Genomic DNA, 23,861 nt, shown 5'->3' on the forward strand with positions numbered 1-23,861 from the left:
CTCAGATCTGATTATTTGATATTAGAAAATTGAGTATTAAGCACCTAATGGAAGAAAGTGCTTAATCTGTTAGTACGTTGGGCGTAACTTAGCGTACGTAGCACGTACGACCCAGGGACCCAATACGCTGCGTGTACCAGGGTAGTACGCAAGGCGTACGCACAGCAGATGGACTTGGACTTGTTTTGGGCTTGTAAGCTTTTGGGCCTTGAGTAGTCATTGGGCCTGGTCATGTTTGGATTGGTAGGCCAACTTATCTGTTTTGGGCCATGGTTTCTATGGTTGGGCTTTATTGGGCCATGAGGCCCATTAATGATAATTAGACATGGACTTTGGGCCCAATAGCAAAGGAAGACTTTTGGGCCATTATGAAAGGACTTGGGGTTTGGACTCTTCAATTGGATTGTGTTCAGTCCTAACCTTGAGTAATGTTATTATTGTTCATCACGGGTGGTTACGGACTGTTAGGAGAGCAGCTTTCGGATTCAGCAGACAAAGGTGAGTCTCCTCACCATACCAATGGGTCTAAGGCACCAAGTCCGGCCCATTTTATGATATGTGGTATCCTAGCTGAGATTATATTACATGGCATGTTAGTATGAGCTAGGAAGTATGCTAGTGGTATACGTGGTAAGTTTGTATGGAAGACCATGGGAGAGCCCATGACACTTGGATGTAAGACCATGTGGAGAGCCCATGGCTTTCCTATCAAAGACCATAGGAGAGCCCATGGCACTTAGGTGTAAGACCATGTGGGGGGCCCATGGCATCCTGGAGTAAGACCCTGGGGACGAGCCCACGGCATCCCTATTTGTTGTATGCATGGCTTATGTGATATATGTAGTTGTTATAGCTAATATGATATGTGTTATGTGGTTTGTGTGTGGGTATGCTCTGGGGAACTCACTAAGCATTAGCTTACAGTTTGTGGATTTGTTTCGGGTACATGTGAGCCCAAGGGCAAGGGCAAGGCATGATGGCGCGGCATGCACTCTCACTCGGGCATTTTTATGGGACACTCTGACATTTTGAAATAAAATTGTAATTGACATGAGTTTTGAAAACAATTGTATTAGGATTACATGATTGATGATATATATTTTGAAAAATTAAAAATGAAAAATTTCTTTTGAAAATGGGGTCGTTACACCATATGCAAGTCTTGAGCTCAAATTAGGTCACAAATGATGAAAAAGAGGTCAAAACCTCATACATGAGTTCAAAACTCTATTAAACTTCATATCTAGCACATCGAACCACATAGGGACTCTAAGGATCCATAAAGTTGCCAACTTAATGGAATCCCAACACTGCAACTAGTCTAAACAAGGAGAGTAATGCATTAAAGTCTAGATCTAGCAACGTAGAATCATAAAGCTTGGAGCTTGAATGCTCACAAAGGTCTAAAATAAGTTCTAGAAGATGATGATGAGATTTGCAAAACACTACTAAAACACCACTAAAAGCTCAAGGTTGCTTTCTTCTCATTCAAGACACCAAAACACCACTAAAAGCTCAAGAACTCAACAATAGACGATAGGGTTTCGTTGAAAGCGGTTGGAGGCTGAAGAGCATGCCCAAAACCTTGTGTTTAGGGGCTCAAATTTGGAGGAAATCCTAAAAGATCATGGGTTTGAGCTGCAGCTGCTGTCACATCGTAACAAACATTTCATCATGTCGTGACAGCCATCCCGAAAATGTGATCATCCAAATGGCACGCCACGCCGTGATGCTCCATTCATCACTTCGTGACATAAGATTTTTCCCAAAAACCTTACCTATAATCCTTCTAAACCCTCAACCGACCTATTCTGGAACACGGATGTTATTATATATATATATATATATATATATATATATATATATATATATATATATATATATATATATATATATAGGGATGAGTTATTGTGAGAACCAAAAGATTTGTGGGAACTTGAAAACTCCTAATTCACTCATCATTTTTCAAAACAAAAAACACCAATCTTCTCCAAATTGTGTGTCTAAGCCATATCTAGGCTCAAAAATAGATTTGATACTTTTATTTATTTATTATGGAAATTTGCATGTATGCACAATCAGCAGTCATATGGAATGTGGACGTGCATAATCAACAGACATAATTGTTGATTGTGCTCATTAGCACTCTATATGACTGCTGATTGTGCTCATCAACAATCCATATGACTGTTGATTGTGCTCATTAGCAGACCATATGACTGCTGATTGTAGGGGTGAGCAAAAACCGCACCACAACTAAAATTAACCGCAAAAACCACATAAACCGCAACCAATTAACCGCAACCGCAATAAAAACCGATGGTAAGGTTTTTTGTTTTTCAAAAACCGCAAATTTGCGGTGCGGTGCGGTTATTAGTTTTCAAAAACCGCACCGCACCGCATATATTATATACAATTTTTTTATTAGTTATTAATATATCAAATATTAAAAATAAGACAAGATTCATGGATGAAAGAATGATAAAATTATAAAAGACAAAAGTGTTGGTTTTTTCTTATGTTTAACTTTGGAAAATAGTGAAATTTGACAATTTTTAGATATATTTATTGTTAATTACTGGTGATTTAACGATTTTAAGATATTAGTTGTTTGTAATTTAAGTTAATTGTCTTATACCTTATGATTTTTTATTATTACAAGTAATATATTTAAACTTTTAAAACTGTTTGAACTGTAAAGTGCGGTTAAAAACTACACAAAATAACCACACCAAATCTATGCGGTTAATAACCGAAACATAAAAAAACAAAACCACACTGTAAAAATAACCGTCTAACCGCAGCACAAAAATAACTGCACCAAGCGGTTTTGAAAATGGATTAACCGCATTTGCGGTTAGTGGTGAGGTTTTGGCCAATAACCGCATCGAACCGCACCGCGCTCACCCCTAGCTAATTGTGCATAAATCCATATTTCCAAAAAAACCAAAAAAAAAAAAGTTCGTCAAATCTTTTTTTGGACCATGGATATGTCTTAATCATTGGTATGAGATTTGGTTGGTGATTTTGGTTTTGAAAAATGATGAGCGGATTAGTAGTTCTCAAATTCTCACAAATATTTTGGTATTCAAAAGAACTTGCGTGTGTATATATATATATATATATATATATATATATATATATATATATATATATATATATATATATATGAAAAGGCCAAAACTCATTTGGCTGTGGATTACTACGAAATTCATATTTATTAGTTGAATTTTCTTAAGTTTTTGCCTATTTTTTTTTAAATAAAAAAATAGAAACTTAACAATGTATCTCCTTTTTCTTCTTTGCTTCTTCAATATATAACTGTCCAAATGGATCCTTTTGATAACATCTTGTTAGGTTCGAAGGTGTGGTGTCACCTTTACTATGTTTCACCTCATTTTGCCACCAAGAATACCATACCATAATGTCACGCCATATGAAAAGAGAAGAAGAGAGAGATAGTAAGATGGAGGGAAAGTGTGTGTGTGTGAGAGAGAGAGAGAGAGAGAGAGAGAGAGAGAGAGAGAGAGAGAGTCCCAATCCATACGGTGGAAACCACACATCAAGCATGGTGTTCACCATGACAAAGACATATCACATAGGCTCCACCTCGTAAGTTCTTTCATGCATCCAAAACCATTAAAGATTATTTTACAGAATTAAAACCAGTCCAATGTTAGGTTAATCGGTTTAGTCAATGAGTTCAAAAGCAGTTTTTATATCTAGGGGTATTATAAGGAAGTTTTTTTTTAGATTTCTTTTCAAGTATTTGTATTATAGTCAAAGTCCTTTTGTTTAGTATAAATAGGGCTTGTACTCGTTGCTTTTATTTAGAGTTTTCAACAATAATGCATTGGTTAACTAATAATATTAACGTTTCTTTTGTCCCTATTTCTTCTCATGTGTTTATCATGTTGCATATTTTCTTGGGCATTAAGGGATAACCAGGTCAATACCTTATACTTGGTATCTGAGCAAGGTGCTCGTTAAGACGGTGCCGGTTTGAGAGTCGGCTTTTCAAGGGGGAGGATCCTTGAGGTGGAAACGCAAATGGTTCGATTGGTTTTAGACGACATGGTGGGCGATATTAGCAGCCTCTTTGGCTACTAATATGGGTCGTAATCGGGACTGTCTATGGAGATGGCAGTGTTCCAGTCGGGAGTTTTCGTGAGGGAAACGGGGAGTACCGTTTGAGACGATGGGGGTGACCGATGATGAACAAATGTGATTTGTGGCTGTTAGTTACGATCAAATAATGGTTTGTTCGAGACGTTTTCAACAGGGAGTGTTGTTGTCGGGATTTCGCAGGTCTTGATCGATTTGTTCGTGATAAGGGGATACTGGCGTAGTTGCGTGAAAAGCGGGCAGGAAGGATTCGTCAAAGCAGGTGGCTTTGGATTCAGTTCGTTTGGCGGGTTTAAAGGAAACGTGGAAGAGGGTGACTTTGTTTTCTTGGTCGGTGGAGATGCCTCTTTGAACAAAGGTGATCGAAACAAAGGAAGAGATTGGAGAAGCTACACTATGTGAACATTATGACGTTGGAGTTCAAGTCGGGTAGCTTTGGATGTGGCCAAGGAAGAGGTCGTTGATTCGAAAAAAAGTCGAGATGGTAATGAACATGTCCAACGGGATGCCATGTTACATGTTACAGGTGTTGTGAATAATTAAAAGGGTTGATAGAAGACTTTCGATGTGACCGAGATGGAGGTCAGGTGTCCGAGAAAGGTCGAGAATCGAGATGGTTCAAAAAGAAGGTGATTAAACGTTGTTGTGACTGTGAACGAGCTGTACGACCAAACTAATTAAGAGGGTGATTGTTGGGTTTACCGGTTTAGTCAAATGAGTTCAAAAACAGTTTTTATATCCAGGGGTATTAGAGTCAAAGTCTTTTAGTTTAGTATAAATAAGGCTGGTACTCGTTGCTTTTATTTAGAGTTTTCAGCAATAAAGCCTTGGTTAACTAGTAATATTAACGTTTCTTTTCTCCCTGTTTCTCATGCTGCATATTTTTCTTGGGCATCAAGGGATAACCAGGTCAATACCTTACATCCAAAACTACAAATGAGCCCGAATGAGCCAAAATCCACAACTTAGTTCAAGTCGATTATTTGACTGAATTTGACTAACATCAAAACTTGCTCAAGAGATCAAGCTCGACTCTAAAATTTATAGAAACTTTATTTAATAAAACAAGTTTAGTTAAAATTCAACTTGGAATAATTACACATAATTTGCTCGAAAAGCTCAATAAGAACTCAAATCCAGTCTTTATACACTCGTGCTCGAATTATGATATGTTTAAGCTCAAGCATGAACTATATAAAGTTTAGCTTAACGAAGCTTGAGCAATTTCATAAAGTTCCAATCATATCACATATCAGAAATTATGTTTGTTAAGGTTCGTATGTTTAATATCATTAATGTGTTGATCATTAATTTGCTTAATGATCAGCTGCATATCATATAGTTCATGCAACATTTACGTAAAGCACAAACATTCATTCAATCATGTTCACTAAAAAGATTACTATAGAGGGTACAAATGTCAAACCTAAAAAGATTAGTGGCAGGATTTACAAAAGCAAAGAAAACAATCTCTCATGATGCTTTCTGTCCCTGTACTTTTATGTAGAAAATGACATATCAAACCCATCTTTTATTACATACCCAACCTCTTCTTTCATGGGTCAAAGTCAAACCCACATTAATATTTGTTTATTGACACATAAATTATCAATTTCAGTACAATAAAACCGTACTTTATGCATCATGACTTGTACTATTTGTGGGGTTTTGAAAAAGATCACCCAAACCATACCATTCTTTCTCTTCAACCCTATTATCATCAATCAGTCCCTCAAAACTCTATAAATACGTGAAGCATCCAATCATGTTCTCGTAACATATAGTGGTTCAACCCCAAAAACCCTCTTCTCTGAGCCACTTTTTCTCTTTGGACCCTAGCCATGGCTAGCCTGGCTAACCACCCACTTTTTTGTCTCTTGGTCATGTGTGATTTGGTTATAAGTAACCTTGCTAAGTTGATAGAACAAGAAACAAAACTATGAAAAGAGTGTTGGTGTTATCCCTCCTGAGCTTATTCTTCTTATATCTTTTCTTTCTTTTATCCAACTTTGTAGATGATCTCTGCTTTTTCTTGACCTTGCAAGCCCGTCAATATCTTTGACTCTTCCAAGATGCTTGTTGTAAACCATGTCCATAACCTTGTGAAATGGAAGTTCGGTTTTCTTGTTTATACTTTTTAAACTGTTCATCATCTCTTTCGCCATTGATCTTGCTTAAGTAATGCAAATTATAATAAGTACTCTACAAGTTGTATATGAAGGCATGGAAGATCTCTATGAGCAAAGAATAAGGTGTTGAATGTTGTAAAAAGAGTATAGGATGAGCCTAGATGTATCGTGGTGAAGAAGATTAATTCTACAAATGTTATAGTTAATTTATTTTGTATTGAGAGTGTAGTAGTCATTTGGGCATTTTTATGTAATTTTATTTGGAATATTCATGTTTTGTTGTTTAATTAGTAATGGTGTGTACCTTATGAATTATGATTGATGAATACTGAATGCTACATTTGTTTGGCTTACACAATCACTGTTTACTGAAAGACCCACCAAAGGTGTCTTTTTGCATGCGGCTTCTGAAAGTACCCACCCGAAGAGATCAAACATGAAAAGTATGCAAACAGTGAAATATCAAAAAGTTAAGATTTATGGAAGATAACTTGATCAAACATTAGTTGTATAAATATGCCTAAAGAACAAATTCTTGATTCTTTTTAAACCTGTGCCTACTAAAGCCTGTACAGACTTTGAAACAGGACTGATGTAAGCATGATGATCTTTACCGGTAATGAACCTCAAATTTTTTAGGGGTTGGCTAATAAGTCACCCCATTTTACCATATAGACATCTTAATTTAATTTTGTAATATTTTTTATTGGTTGAAATTGCATTGTTTTCCGAAAAAGCTGATTATAAATAGTTGATTATAGGTTGACTTTTTATAAAGTGGTCAATAGAGTGTCTAATGGGTGTCTTATTAGCAACACCCATTTTTAATTAATTTCAAATGATGTTTACTATTTTTAAAGTAGACTTTTTAGCTAAGATTTTAGCAATTCTAATTAATAACGTCTTATAAAAGGTATGCCAAATTTCATAAAATTAATGATATTGTCGTCACTTTTGGGGTTAATAACTAAAAAATGGAATTGTCCAACTAAAACATACAATTTTGACTTTTTTTTTTCTAATGCGGCCATTATTACCTTTTACATCCGATAAAATTTGCTTTGCATCCCGGAAAAGGTGTCCAAAATATAATGGCCACTAATTTTTTTTTTTCTTTTTTTGAATGGGGGGCGTGGTGGTTAAAATGAGGGAGTGGAAACATGTCATAACATATTATCTTTGAAACCATACAAATGTTTGAGTGGTGTTTGTATGAACATATCATTTTGTCATGTCATGTTTGAGAGGTGGTGTTTGTATGGTATGCCAAGCAGACTTTTTGCTATCCACTCCCCCCAAGCCTAAGTGACATTAGTAGAAAAACACTTTTAATGACAGACGAATTACAACGTATAACCGTGTGATGACAGACAAAAACGTGTCTGTCATAAAAATATTTCATAGTTTGTAAAATATCGACGATTTATGATTGACAAAAATATCTGTCATAAATTTATTTCATATTTATGAAAATTCACCGTGTATAAAAATACAATTATTATTTAGTGTCTGAAATTGGAATATAAAAATATTAAGTACTTTATTAAGTTAAATTAATTTAATTTTAAAGTAAATTACATAATAGTCATTAAAGTTTAAGACAGTTTACATGCTTGATCTTTATATATATTCTTTTAGTTGGAATTATTTCTTTTGTTTTGTTTCTTCCTATTATATTTTATAAGTAAAAGTCAGGAAGTAATTTTGAATTAAGAATTTACTTTTAACTCTAAATTATTATTTTGCTTATATTCTCTTTTTAATCTATTTATCAATTGGCTTTTATTTAGATATTTAAAAAAGAGTTGGGTCTACATCCTACACCGCACATTCCACCCATGCATTTTATTTGTACGTGATATCCAACCCTAAATCACCATAGATGTCGGAAACCTCCTTACCGCCGACGACCAGCCCCTGAAAGTCCAACCGCCACCACCACGTTACTCCGCCTCTCTCTCCTCCATTCACTACCGTCGGCCCCTGAAAGTCCAACAACCACCGTCACTGCTTCAGTCATCGTCTGCCCTCACCAGATCGGGAAGCACTTCATCTCCATTTCGGTCATTGTTTACCGATCGCTGACACGCCACTGCCACCACCAGTCACATCGTCACCTTCGTTGCTTTTACATTGATTTGTGTTGTGACCTCGTTGCCCTATATTCACTTGTTTTACTTCTTTTCCTCCACAGTGACTAGCTGGATCTTATCCCTCTGTTCTAAATCTAGGTTTTTGAAGGTCGGACAGATCCTAATCAAACATGGCACAAGGTATTCTCTCATGCTCTCCCCCCCCCCCCTCTAACATTCATTTGTTCGCTTTTTAATCAAGTACAATTTGAGTACTTGTGTTCAATTGATAAATTTGTGAATCAAGACTAGTTTTCAATCCCACTCTTTATTAATTTTAGATTTAAGATGATATAAACGTTTGAGTTGTTACTAATTGTTTTACTAAGTGGTGTTTGTGAAGATTTTTGAATGTGGATCCAATGAATCTAGTAGTGTCTCAGTTTGTGATGAAGCAAGGAAAACTTTTTCATCTCTGATTACTCAGAAAACTCATATTGATATGAGCAATAGCAGGGCTAGATTGGAGATACTTTTCAATTATATTAAGGTGGATATTAGTTACTCCTAACACATACTTCGTTTTGGAATATGCAAGTAGTGTTTTTACTTATTAGCAATCCTGATTTAAGGAAACATGATATTTCTTATAGATTTTGGATTTTGAGTAGTCAATTTCAAAAATGAAGATAATCTACATTGCAAACACAAAAGGAAAGGTATCATTATTGGTAGTAATCTTCGATGATTAACCATCTAACTTTGACGATTTCTCCAATTCAAGTTAGATGTAATGTTGATTTTATCATATAATACTGGTGTATATTTTGAATATTTGTAAGGATCAACTTGTACATTTACTAAGACAATACTACGAAATTATATATTTCGAACATTAAATTTGTAACACCCAGTTCCCAGGTAAATTCCTTGAATTCTAAATGTTTAATCAAATTGCATTTGTATTAATTATGTTGGGCATAATTGAGGTACGCAAGGCGTACCTTGGCAAGACTTAGATACGGGGTTTTCCCCATAGTACACAGTACGTACTCGAGCCAAGGGAAAACCGTAAATTTTAGGGTTTGGACCCTATTTAAGCACCTTATAACCCCAAGACCTCTTCTATCATCAACCTCCTTCGTTCCAAAGTAGCTTCCATGAAACCCTAGCACATTTTAGAGAGTATTGATCCTTGTGTGTGTTTTGTTGTGCTTTGGTGTGTTTTTGGTTCATCTTGAACGGAGAAGAACTTGTTCGTTTGAAGCTTATGGATCTAGAATCTACTCACTTTGATCATCCTCTTGGAGGTATAAAGTCTCAACCTTGTTGATTCATCTCTTAGATCTTGTTAGTTTAGGGGTTTTGGCATATTTTGGTCCCTTTAGTTTATTCATGTGAGTATAAGCTATTCCAGAAGGTTATAATTATAGATCTTGATGTTTTTGAGGTCCCTAATGCATAAAAATAGCATCTTGATGGATTTAGCTCAACCATGCAAGAGTTGATGTTCATATTATTGATTTAGAATGTTAAAATGAGTGTTGGACCTCTTTGATCAATGCAAAGGCATCAAGTTGATGACTTTATCATTTAAGACGTTTTCTAATAGCAAGATCTGTGACTTGGACGTTTGGACTTAAGGCATTAAGTGCTTAATGTGATTTTTAGCCATCAGGGGAGTATGCATGACGTAAATATGAGTACGCCCAATATACTGGGTTCAGTCCCCATTTTTCCTTGTTGTTAGAACTTGTACGTTGGGCTTTAGAGGGTGGTATGCCTAGCGTACTCTCCAAAGGACCTTGGATCATTATTTTGGTCCTTGGGGTTAGTTTGGGCCATTTTGGGCCTTAGGGTTGGTTTGGGCAATTATGGGTCATGGTTTGTTGGGCCTAGGGTAGGAAGGGTAAAAGGGTCTTTTACCCTTTGTGAGAGGGATTATGATTTGGGCTTTTAGTTGTGGTTTATTACCCTAAATAGTTATTAGAGTTGGTTTGAATGTGTTCAGTGTGAGGATCCGTTGTAGCGGTAGCTTGTGTGTGATTGCTTATCATCAAATTAAGGTGAGCCTTTTCATAGTGTTTGGCGGGTCGAAGGCACCGATGTCGGCCCATTGATTATCGTTTATAGGATGTTAGCTGTTTGTGTGACTCCTGAATGTATTGTATGTGTTTGTATGTATATTGTGCGGGGCCTGATGAATTTGCTGGGCGGGGACCATCGCAAGATATTGACAGATCTGTACCGGGCGGGGCCCGATGAATGTTGGAAGAGGCCAATTATATGTATGGTATGTGGTATTTTGGGGAAAATCACTAAGCTTTGTGCTTACGGTTTAAGTTTATGTTTCAGGTACTCCAGTTCGAGGGGGAAGGTCTTGGCCAGATCTCAGCGCATCCACCCGTGTTTCCGCAATTTTTATGATTTTAGGATTTGTACTCTGATAACTATTTTCACATTGGCATACTTTGATGGTTTGATTTGATGATTTGATGGATGTTTGGTTGAATTAAGAATGGATTTTTTACTTAAGATTTTTGGATGTTACAAAATTATTTGGGTTATTATCATCATACTTCTTTTAATAATTATCAAACACGTGGGAAGTTATGATCATGCTTTTCGATTGCAATTCCATTGGTAGATTAAATAGAGAGACAAATATATACAAGCATAGGATAATTTGGGAAAAGTATATGAGTATGTATAATCAACTTTCTAGAAAGCATTTTCCATTAATAAACTTATCCACATGATATGTGATTTGTTTAGACATGAGAATATTGTCATGGCTTTTGAACATAATGTGATTTATGTACTTTTATTAATATTTTATTATCTGTTAATTATATTGACGTTCTCCTATATTTTTTATATCCAGTACTCTTTTAACCAAGCCTTACGAAGACATGATTTGAGGGAAATCGTTTTTATATGCAAGTTTTTTTATTCTTTTACAAAGTCTTACATATAAATTAAGTATTTTTTAGCATTATATAATAGTTAACACTTTACATGATTTGAAACAGACGCAAAAGAAAATTTTCTTATGGTTTTGACATTAATACTTTTGGTGGAGTTCATGAAGGAAAAGGTATGCATAGTGTATGAAGTACATTCTATCCATAATTTTGTTAAAATTTCTTAATTTTCCATTTGTGGTTTGTTGTTTACAGCTATGTCACAGGAGCAACATCAAAACATGCTTATGTATCAATTGATATTCTATCTGATACCTTGAAGGAATGTTTATTTACCACGGTGCCCCTCATAAAGGTAATTATATATTTTTATTTTTTTAAATGTTGGTGTTGGTTTCAGCTGTAAGAAAATTGTCTGTTGATGCTATTGATGAGATTACTTGAGGTGAAGGATTGGAAGTTGCTATGGTATGTTTTACTTTTTTTTGGCTGTTTTAATTTTTATTAATGATTTCTTTGTGAAGTTTTCTTGATTTAATTTTCAAGCTTGCCATGCTAGAATTGCTATTTCTACTGCTCAGTTAGGTTTTCCTAAATTGTGGCTCGATGTTATTCTTGGATTTGAAGGTATAAAACTATAAAAAAATGCAACATGTTGTAAATGTTTTGCTAAATTAAACTGGTTGTCCTTGAAATGGCGTTGGTATGTTCTTATTTTAACTTTTTTTCTTATTAAGGCATGCTACGTTATAAAAAATACATCGGTTGTCATTTCACTTGTTGACATAACCGATTTAAGAAAAAGGTTATGAAAGGAAAAATTTTAGAATAATGAAATTTTAATTATTTTCTATCATGTTAGCAATATATTCGAATGAAGATTATAAATTAAGAGGTTACTTGTCTCGTTGTAATGGGTTGATTTTTTTTAAAATACAATATTTTGATTAGAATAAAATTGAAAAAAGTATTAACTTTTCATTCTAAATGTAACACTCGTTTCCTCGATTGGATCAGTTTAGGGTATTGAGGATTCAAAAACTTGGTTTTGGGGGAAAACCGAGTGTCACAACGTGACCATAGGGTGGTCACGACATAACAAGCTGAGTTGAAGAATATACGCATTGGAAGAGTGGTCACGCCGTGATACATAGCTGGTCATGACATGAAAAGAGCTGCAACCTAAGCCCGTGATCTTTTAGGGTTTGATTCATATTTAAGCACCTAAACTCGAATTTAGGGTTCATTTCTCAGCCTCCATCTCCCTTAAACCCTAGAAACCCTAACCCTAGTTCATATTGGTGGTTTTGGCTCATTTTAGTGGTTTTGGTGCTCCTTGTTGAAGAAGATGGTCCCTTTGGTGCACTGTTTCAGCAACCAAGCTTCTTTATCACCACTTTGTATTGTTTTTGTACTTTTATAAGTCCTAAAGCTCTTTCTTTTCTTTCTTAAGCATGTTAGATCTAAGTTTTAATCACTTTTCTTCATGTTTGGGTTGGGTAGCATGCATGAGATCCATAAAGTTAGCAACTTTATGGATCATTGAGGTCTTTTATTTAGTATATATCTCAGATATGAGGATTTGTGGTGGTTTGGACTCCAAGCATGAGTCGTGGTCTCATTTTCCTTTGTTTTAACCTAATTAGTGTTCAAGTCATGCATTGGACATGCATGACTAAAAAGCTGCAATTTTTTATGGTCCTTTGGGTTGGGGAAAGCCTTTTGGAAGGTTGGAAGGTTTGGCTTAAAGGATTAAGGACTCAAACCATTTGGATCTTGTTTCAGACAGCGGTCACGTCGTGACCAGGAGAGTGTCAAGACGTAACGATGGGAGGTCCCTTGACTAATTTGTCTGGATGTGATCACGACGTGACCATGGAAGGCTCACATTGTGACACCAGTTGTAGGGGTTGTCCGTGACTAAGGGTTGGAATCAGGCTAAGTGCATTCTCACGACGTGACCAAGGGTTAGGTCACGACGCGAGGACCAACTGTTAGTACTGTTGGCTGGTGACTTTGACTTTAACCATTGACTTTCAACATGGGTTGACTTTTGGTCAATTAGGGGTTTTGGATTGTATATTGAGAGGGTAATCCTTATTGTTGTTAGGTGTCATGTAGGATTAGTCTTTGTTGGGTGTGAGATGTGGTATTTAGCTGCTACTTGTGAGGTGAGTCTTCTCACTATACTTGCCTGTGTGGTAGTATATGTTGACCGGTTGGGTCTTATCTGTTGATTATTTTTATATGTGAACTGAGTTTCTCATAACTCTTGGACTATTTTGAGTCCATGGGATTGGAAATAGTTCCCAGGGTTGTTGATAACTCGTAAGGTTTGTTGTTAATCCATAGGACGTGCTGTTAGCCCACTGAGACTATAGATAGTCCCCAGAGTTGCTATTAACCCATAGTTGTTTATATTGTGTGTTGTATGTGACATTCGAGACTGCTGATAGTTCTAGGGTTGTTGTTATATGTTGTGCTATATGGGATCTTTGCTTACAACCATGGAGATTCATTCTTCTCAAACATTGAGGCAGGGGAAAGCCTTAGGTCGTTTCAATTGGGTGAAATAATGAAGGGGAAAGCCACAAATTATTCCAAATATATCTTATTTTCCTAATAAATAAAAAAACAACCAGGTAACCTACAATAGCCGGTAACCTGATATTTTTTGTACTAAAATAACAATAATGGTCTTTCTTGTACAATTTTGATATTTTATTACCTTTTTAAGTCATTTTCCCAAAATATAAATCATGGGACACTCCAAGTTTGCCTAAACTGTCACTATTACCCCATAAACGGGCATGATGATTCTAGTTCTTCACAATTATTGATCACAAAAATAGATATTATATACAAAGCCTCTTAATATGTTAGTGAGATAATGATGGATTTAATGATTAAAAAAAATAAACTGTCTTTAAGTCACTTACTTAAGAAACATAAAGATATACGATAAATAATAAGTATTTGTATTAATAGTTATTATTTACCAACTATTAGTAAATAAAAATTATTATTATTATTATTATTTTTTTGGAGGGGGGGGGGTGGGATTTATTTAATAAACATTAAAGGCTTTTGAGAAAAATCCATAACTGCCAAAATAAATAAAAGTTTTAACAACTTATTCGAGTCAAAACCCTAATAGCTCTCTTTGAAGCCAAAATCCTAGCCACGAAACAAATATTGGTTTTTGATGTATTAAAAATCATTACTGGATTTAAAACAAGTATTGTGTTATCTATAATGCTTAGTTATTTGTAAATTTGTCACTATGTTTTGATTTGTAATATTTGAATCAAAGAGTTCATAATTTAGATTAGGTTTTGTAGCCTTTGGAATGTATTTTGCTTGTATTATTAAAAATTATGAACCTTAACCACAAAGCAACCTCTAGCACCAAATGGATCAAAACCCAAAATAGCGAGAATAGCCCAAGTAACATCTACCTCAGCCCAATCATTTTTGGCCCAAAAAGGTCTTTTTGACACAAGTCGGTTAAAGATCCCAAATGCGTATTAGCCCAACTTCCACGGGCCGAAGAAAGGTTCCCTACCCATGAAAGTTCTTGCCCAAACAACGACATGCTTCTCATCCTCTTAGGCCCAATAGTTTTCTTCGGTTTTGGACCTTTTACATGTTCTTATTCTTCTATAATTTGTCATTATGAGAATTGTTGGAGATTCCTCTATTGTTTGTCACTACGAGAATTGTTGAGACATTTTCCGGACATGAACAAATATAACAAAATCTAAATAAATATAAACAACATAAAAGATCACTAAAAAACAAAACGTCGCTAACAAAAATAACGAACAAGATCAATTGTGTTACTAAACGTAATAAAAAATATTATTCATATTAATTTATTTATTTAATAAAAAAAAAAAGCAAACGAGTTAAGCGTTTAAAAACAAACATAAACAAGTTTTCCCCTTTTAACTGTTAACAAACCACTCATTTTACAACCCCAACTTCTCAATAAAATTGTAGCTTATTATACATCCAAAATCTATACCTTCGCAAAAATAATGAATAACGTTCACAAACCCTATATCAAGTAATATATTCACGTATGATGTTATAAAAAATTGTATCGAAATTAAATTGTTTTGAGAATCGTTTACAATAAATATTACATTTCAAAAGTTGTTTCGTTTACAAAAAAAAAAAAAAGAAATTTTGCGTGACCATTTTCATGAAAAATGGTTTACAAAATTACTGCAACTGTTGGGACGTAGTCGCTGCACCATTACCATCAACACTACGACTGATTTGACTCACTACACGCAAGAAGCGGGAGAGAGAATCAAACACCGAGCGCATCGCTGTTTCTTCTCCATTCTTCTCTAAAACCCTAAACATTTCAACAAAACCCCAATTTCGTCATCGTCAAAAGGTAAAATTCATAATCTTCGTTTTCAGTTTTACCTTTTTGACCTCTCTCCATAAAATCTCTCGTAATGTTTGTCACTGTTATACCTATACTTTTAAAATCCACCTGAATGCTTGATAATGTTCGGAATCCGTGGTGCTGCTGCTGCCGCTGATGTTCTATGTTCTAATTTGTTATTTTAACCCTTTGCCTTTTAAATATAATAAGTATACCCAAAATTTGACGAGGATCACTATATTTTGCTTGTAATACGTATGATTGTTAGTTTTTACTGTCTTATGTGTTTTTAGATGATTTTTTTAAGCTGATTTTGGGTCTCTGATCCATTTTCACGGGCTGCATTGTAGAATTTTTGATAACTTATGGGTATTTTGAGTTTTTCCTTTTGTAAATACACTTGTTCTTAAGTTGCATTGTACGATATGACTGAATTTTGATAGTTCAAGCTCCTGATTCATTTACTAGGTTATGAAACAATGATTAGTTGTGCTCCTTCCATCCCATAACCAACTTAATGTTTGATTTTTAGGGCAATGTGTTGCTTTTTAACTTTGAGAATGACCAAAGTTTGTATTTGATTTCTAATGTCTAATCTGGTTGATTGTGAACTCATTATATTCTCCAATAACATTCAAAAGAATCACCTTTTGTTCCTATTTGTTATTAAGAGGTAAAATCATTATGCCATCTTATTAGTTATTGTTTCTCTAATTCTTTTTCCATATGTTCAAATCCCTAAGGAGTCTTGTGGATGTGAAAGATGGAGAAAATAAACAGTGAAGATGATAGTGGTTCTCCACCCCTACCACCTTCACCACCACAACAACATGATACACAACCTGATGTCAAAACAGAGCAACTAAATCATCATACACGTTCTATAATCAATAGGCCTGGATTTGGAAGTGGTGGAAGACACATTCCATTGCTTGTTAATCACTTCAAAGTTTCTATCAAGAATCCAGATGAGATATTCTACCACTATAGTGTATGGTATTGTGGGATTAAATCTTTAAGCATATTCTTTTATAGTCTTAAAAAGTCGAACATATAGTTCATATAATGTCATATTGTTGCAGGTATCAATTACTTCTGAAGATGATAGAGCAATTGAGAACAAAGTTTTAGGGAGAAAAATTCTTGACAAACTTTACCAAACATACTCATCTGAACTTTCTGGTAAAAAATTCGCATATGATGGAGAAAAGAGTCTTTACACTGTTGGCTCTCTCCCACAAAATCAATCTGAATTCATGGTTGTATTAGAAGATTCGTTTGCAAAACGGTTTGTTACTTTCTCAACCTTATCATTAATTCTATCTCTTTTTACATTTTGGAGATTTTAAATAAAGTTATTCTTTTTGTAGTGGAACCCCTTCTGATGATGGAACTGGTAAAAGGTCAAAACTGTCTTTTCAAGAGAAGACTTTCAAAGTAGAGATTAAGTATGCTGCTAAAATACCATTAAATTCGGTCAATCTTGCCCTTCAAGGAGCAGAGCCAGAAAAACTTCAAGATTCAATAAGGGTTCTTGATATTATCTTGAGACAACAAGCAGCTCAAAGGCACTACTTTTAAATTCCACTCTTTATTGCTACTATCTGCTTTATCTGATATTATTTTTGGGTTTTCTTTTCTTCTAGCTTAATAAAAAGTCAATGTTGGATACAGGGGATGCCTTTTGGTCAAACAATCATTCTTTCATGATGACTCAAGAAACATCACTGATATTGGAGGGGGTGTCACTGGATGCCGTGGATTTCATTCTAGTTTTCATCCAACACATGGTGGTTTGTCACTAAATATGGGTATATGACCATTGAATTTACTAATATACCCCTCTTAAATCTCACTCACTTGTTAGTTTAATTGCTCATACATTTGTCTATTCAGATGTATCAACTACAATGATTCTTACTCCTGGACCTGTGATTGATTTTCTAAAATCCAATCAAAATGCACGTGATTTTCGCTCCATTGACTGGGTTAAGGTAAATAAAAAAAGTTACACTTACACACTTACCCACACACACCATTTTCTTTATATATATATATATATATATATATATATATATATATATATATATATATATATATATGTTTTTTTTAAATTTCAGTTTCACACACCATTTTCTCACACTTAACAGGCCAAGAAAATGCTTAAAAACTTGAGAATAAAAACAAGTCACAACAACATGGAATTCAAGATCACTGGGATGAGTGAAAAACCTTGTAATCAATTACTGTAAGTTATTGTTCTTCTGAGTATAAGTGTATACCCCCCCCCCCCCCCCCCCCTCCTCCTATGCTGACATGGCGATAACAGGTTTCCTTTGAGAGTGAAAAAAGATGATGGGACATATGATGATGACAAGACAATAAATATTACAGTGTTGGATTATTTTACCAAACACCGTAAAATTGAAATTACTTACTCTGCATATATACCTTGCATTGATGTTGGGAAACCAAAGAAGCCCAACTATTTGCCTTTGGAGGTTGAATCTTTATCTTTTTATTTTTTATATTATTATATTTTCCATGTTTTTTAATGTTATTACCATTTTGCCATTGTCCCCAGCTTTGTTCTCTTGTTTCACTTCAACGTTATACAAAGGCATTATCTACACTACAAAGAGCATCTTTAGTTGAAAAATCAAGACAAAAGCCTCCTGAAAAAATGCGAGTTATAACCGATGTATTATATTTTACCATAATACCCTTTTGATCCTACTTATCTTTTGTGTCCTTATTGTAAATTTATCATTTGTTTAACTTATAACCAGGCTATGAAAAAATATAATTACGATGATGACCCTTTACTCTCTTCGTGTGGAATCACTATTGAGAAACAACTTGCTCAAGTTGAGGGTCGTGTTCTTGAGGCACCAAAGGTTTGTCATTTGTGTGATAGGATTAGGGGTATTTCCGTAATTTCCTATATTCATCATATGATATTTTTCTCATTTACTTTTTTTGAAATTATAGTTGAAGGTTGGTAATGGAGAAGACATTTCTCCTCGTAATGGGCGATGGAACTTTAACAACAAGGTATTCTATTCTTATTCTCTTGTCCCCTTTTTACTTTCAACTTATATTTCTATTATCTTTTTTTTTCTGCTTTATATATTTGAATTTTTTTTTTAATTGCAGAAGCTTTTTACTCCCATTAAAATCGAGAAATGGGTAGTTGTCAATTTCTCTGCCAGGTGTGATGCAAGTTATCTTTCGCGAGAGCTCATAAATTGTGGAAGAAATAAAGGAATTGTAAGTCAAAGTCAAAGTCAAAGTCAAAGATATGTTTACTTTTGTTTTTTTTGCTTTGACTTTGACTTGATTTTTGATTTTGATTATCAGATAATTGATCGCCCATTTTCACTAATGGAAGAAGACCCACAAAATCGAAAATTTGGCCCAGTAATTCGTGTGGAAAAAATGTTTGACCAAATTTTAGCAAAACTCCCTGGTGCCCCTCAATTTCTCCTTTGCATATTGCCAGAAAGAAAAAATTCTGACTTATATGGTATAAAATATAAATACGATGTTATTATTATGAGTTACATATTGCTATTATTGGTAATAAAAAATTGTGCTTTTTTAATGTGTGAAGGTCCTTGGAAGAAAAAATGTTTAAGTGATTATGGAGTAGTCACACAATGCATGTGCCCAGTCAAAATCACTGACCAATATCTCACAAATGTGCTTTTGAAAATTAATTCCAAGGTATTTAATGTAAATCTTTAAACTTTTTTACACCTTTGTATTATTTCTAAAACTTAAATTAACTCTTTTTTTGTTTTTTACATTTTAAGCTTGGTGGGATCAATTCTTTATTAGCAATTGAAGGCTGCATACCCCTCATAAATGACACTCCAACAATGATAATGGGCATGGATGTTTCTCACGGGTCGCCGGGTCGATCCGATATCCCTTCAATTGCTGCGGTACTGTTTTTTTTTTATAACTTTGACTAAATTACAAAAATGGTCCCTGAGTTTTGCTGGTTTTCGCAATTTTGGTCCCAAAATGTTTTGTCTTGCAATTTTGGTCCATATTTGAGGTTTTTATAAGAACCAAAATTTGCAAGCCTCAGCTGTACGCTCATGGTCTATTTTTGTAACTTTGAGCAAGTTACAAAAGTGGTCCCTAAGGTTAGCTGATTTTTGCAATTTTGGTCCTTATTTGAGGTTTTTGTAAGAGAACCAAAAGTTGCAAAAATTGGCTATATTTTAATGGTCTATTTTTTTTTCTGGGGTGAATATTTATTATTATTTTTATTTAAAATTATAGGTTGTTGGATCAAGGTCATGGCCATTGATATCAAGATATAAAGCATCTGTTAGGGCTCAATCATCAAAGATGGAAATGATTGAAGGTTTGTTTAAACCACAAGCAGATGGTACAGATGATGGCATAATGAGGTAGTAAATCCTTTATTTTAATGAATTTTATCCATTTTTTTAAAAAGTTTTATCAAAGAGCAAATTACATTTTTTGTCCTTGAATTGTTAACTCTATAATCTAACTACCTGTGTGTTAGTTTTTTAAATGACCATTTAGCCCTTGGACCACCCGGACCAGACCTGATAAAAGTCATACATCATAGGGGGCAATTTTGTAGTTCTCTTTATTTTTTAAATTACTAATATATATTAATAACTTTATATTTGAACAACATACAATATATATTAATATAACTTCCAAGGGTAAAATGGCCATTTATAAAAAAACTAACAGACGGGTAGTTGGATTTAGCGATTTAGGGACTAAAATTGTTATGAAACATAAAATAAGGACCAAAATTGCAATAAAAAACTTTTCTAGACCAAAATTGCAAAAATCAGATATACACAGGGACCAAAAATGTATTTTACTCTTGATCAAATCATTTGTTAATTTTTTTTGTTCCTGATGTTTTGTATTGACATATTATTTGTCTTACACAGTGAACTACTTTTGGAATTTTATCAAACAAGCAATCAACGGAAACCAACTCAAATTATAGTATTCAGGTATTATTTGTCCTTTTAGTTTCTTATTTTTATAAAAATATGCTACTTTTTTTTATTTAATGTTTTTTTTTCAGGGATGGTGTGAGCGAATCACAGTTCAGTCAAGTTCTAAATTTTGAGTTGGATCAAATGATCAAGGTATGTTTAATAACCTTAAAAAAATTTCATATTTTGATTTTTTAGAGTAAATTGCAAAAATGGTCCCTAAATATTTCAGTTTTTTTTCAATTTTGGTTCCAAAATAGTTTCTATTGCAGTTTTGGTCATCATATGTAAAAAGTAAAATTATGATGATATTACCCTTTTTTTGATTTTTTAAAATTATTTGTACATACAAAGTTACTAATAAAATAAATGTAAAAAGTAGATACAAGTGGACCAAAGTTGTTATGAAATATCGAATAAGAACCAAAAAATGTCAACTAATGACCAAATTTGCAAAAACTAGCAACACTTAGGGATCATTTTTGTAAATTATATGATTTTTAATGATTTGATTATAAAATACACAGGCTTACCAGTATCTTGGTGAAGTTGATGTTCCTAAATTCACAGTAATTATAGCTCAAAAAAATCACCACACGAAGCTCTTCCAAGCTAATGCCCCTGAAAATGTCCCTTCTGGTTTGTTGTTGTTTTTTTTTTTTTTTAAATTTTAAATTATTTAATTCTGTTTAAAGAAAAAAAAAAACTAAAATTATGCAATCTTATTAGGTACGGTGGTAGACAGTAAAATTGTGCATCCAAGAAACTATGATTTTTACATGTGTGCTCAATCAGGAATGATTGTAAGTTCCTAAATTTTTTTTCTTATTTATTTAATTATATTTATATTATTATTATTATTATTATTTTATTCAATGAAATATTAAATAATTTTGCAGGGCACTTCGCGTCCTGCTCACTATCATGTCTTGCTTGATGAAATCGGTTTCTCTCCTGATCACCTCCAAAATCTGATCTTTTCCTTATCATATGTGTAAGTATATAAAATTTACTTTTATTATAAATTATAAAAGTTTTATTTTTGTATTTTTTCAGAACTATAAAACTTAAAAAACCAAAAAAATAAATCGAAAAATGTTTTGTTTTGCAACAAATTACAAAATAAAACATTATATTCACCTGTTGTATCCGGTAAGGATATATTAAAAGAAAAACAAAAAGTATTTAAAAAAATGATCAGATAGGGTATATTAGTCATTTTATATTGATTAGGGATGATTTATGTAACTTAGTCATGATTATATTTTAATCAACAATAAAATGACAAAAAAAAAACTTTTAAAATTGTGTCACAGGTATCAAAGAAGTAGCTCTGCAACTTCAATCGGTATACCATCTTCATCTTTGCATTTAGCCTAATTTTCTCAGTTGTACCTAATTATTTGGATTTAGTTACATTTTTGGTCCCTAAGTATAGCTAAAATTTCAATTTTGGTCCTTGTTCAAGATAAAATGAGATTGCAAAAATCAACTATACTTGGGGACCAAAAATAGTCATTTTACTAAGAACATGGTCCAAAAACATTAAATAAGGACCAAAATTACAAAAACCAAATATACTTAGGGACTAAAAATGTAATCTACTAAAGTACTTAACGTATTTTGTAGTGGCTCCGGTTTCTTACGCTCATCTTGCTGCCCAACAAGTCGGGCAGTTTATAAAGTTTGATGATTTGGCGGAAAGTATTAGTTCAGTAGGAAGTATACCGGTGCCCGAGCTGCCCAAGTTGCATGAGGATGTTCAAGGGTCCATGTTCTTTTGTTAACGTGTTACATTTTTATTCGTAATTGTAAATTTATAAGGTTCATAGTGTTAATTAATATAGGCTCTTTTTGGGTTATTATTATTTTTTGGTGAATTAGAGGCCACGTCACTATTTTGTGGTTTTATTGTAGGGTAGTCATGTGGGTACTTTGAAAGTAGTCCCATAACTTGAGCCTTAATGTAGTATGGAGTATGGACCTTTTGGTATTGATTAAAGTGCCATTATGCCTTTGCTTGTTTATGGTTGCACCCATTTAATTTTTGAAAGTTTGATTTATATTCAGATTGATGTTAATAGGATAAAATTTGTAAATTTGTTTTAGATCAGAATATTGTAATTAATATGATTATCCGAGTAACTATGAGAATGATAAATATTTTATTTAAAACCTTATAACTTAGTCTAAGTAGTTTTTTATAAGTTAGCTTATATGTTATTTTCTGGTTTGTCAAAAATGACAAACTTTAAAAAATTTAAAAAATAAGAAAATAAAGTACATAATGGTGTGGCAAACATAACCTAAATTGATCAAGTTTTGTTAGATACCTAGATAACCAAACGAAATCAAAATTGATCAATTTTGTTAGATATGCCTACCAATTTTGTTAAGCTAACCTCTATAACAATTAGTAAATCAGAAAGTAAATGACAATAGATTCAGATTTCATAAATAATTAATCGGTTCCCTAATAATTATCATAAGCAAAGACACAAGCTATATCAATTATCAAGAACCTTATAAATAAATAAGCGGTGCCATTACCATGGCATACATAGTTGTCATAATATGGGCCCTATGAGCTCAGTTCATTTATTTTCGACACGTTTCGCCTTTCGGTTTGAATCCAAATTTCTAATCAAAATTGATGAACATCAAAATAAATTGTTTGTATATGTTTTAGTTTTTTTGAACTATATCGAAGCATAACAAGCATCAAATAAAGATACATGGTTCCAATTAAAGTTTGATGGATATAACAATTCCAGTTAATTTTGATTCAATCTGTTTTGATTCCACTTTTCCAAGAGCATTTAAGCTAAAATAAGTTCATTTTGTTAAGAAACATTTTTCATTGTAAACCATTTTCCTCATACAAATAAACACTTAGTCCATAACATAGGAACCGAAAAAAGCCGACAACGAATTTAAGGTTCTATATCAAATGGGTTTTAATATAATATTGGAGTCGACAAGTGGGAAGATAGAAGATGGAGTTTGTTTGAAGTTCAAATGGGAAGATATAGATAAAACTTGAAGATATAGAAGATTTCCTATTCGTATAGGATTGCTATAATGGTTTATATATATATATATATATATATATATATATATATATATATATATATATATATATATATATATATATATACTAGTACGATACCCGCGCGATGCAGCGGCGCCTGATAGTTTTTATGTGGCGA

At 33.5% G+C, this 23,861-nt stretch overlaps 1 protein-coding gene and 1 long non-coding RNA gene across 2 annotated transcripts; both read left to right on the forward strand.

Annotated features, from left to right (window-relative positions):
• Positions 1 to 3,363: 3,363 nt before the first annotated feature.
• Positions 3,364 to 4,988, forward strand: LOC145140872 (uncharacterized). The gene is made up of 2 exons (XR_013722324.1): positions 3,364 to 3,612; positions 3,939 to 4,988. It is a non-coding gene; the product is annotated as an uncharacterized LOC145140872 (long non-coding RNA).
• A 10,461-nt stretch (positions 4,989 to 15,449) lies between these two features.
• LOC145136989 (protein argonaute 16-like) lies at positions 15,450 to 22,667 on the forward strand. Its single transcript, XM_079071126.1, has 23 exons — positions 15,450 to 15,658; positions 16,396 to 16,643; positions 16,735 to 16,940; positions 17,023 to 17,220; positions 17,327 to 17,463; positions 17,549 to 17,646; positions 17,803 to 17,900; positions 17,982 to 18,153; positions 18,237 to 18,353; positions 18,442 to 18,549; positions 18,644 to 18,706; positions 18,809 to 18,922; positions 19,013 to 19,178; positions 19,266 to 19,378; positions 19,468 to 19,599; positions 19,946 to 20,076; positions 20,602 to 20,667; positions 20,742 to 20,805; positions 21,180 to 21,291; positions 21,382 to 21,455; positions 21,552 to 21,646; positions 21,969 to 22,000; positions 22,282 to 22,667. The coding sequence occupies exons 2-23, from the start codon at positions 16,416 to 16,418 to the stop codon at positions 22,437 to 22,439; spliced, it is 2,682 nt and encodes an 893-aa protein (XP_078927252.1). The 5' UTR covers positions 15,450 to 15,658; positions 16,396 to 16,415; the 3' UTR covers positions 22,440 to 22,667.
• Positions 22,668 to 23,861: the final 1,194 nt, after the last annotated feature.

Source organism: Lactuca virosa, chromosome 9 (assembly GCF_052849685.1).
Source record: "Lactuca virosa cultivar CGN04683 chromosome 9, Lactuca_virosa_CGN04683_v6, whole genome shotgun sequence".
Lineage (NCBI taxonomy): Eukaryota > Viridiplantae > Streptophyta > Magnoliopsida > Asterales > Asteraceae > Lactuca > Lactuca virosa.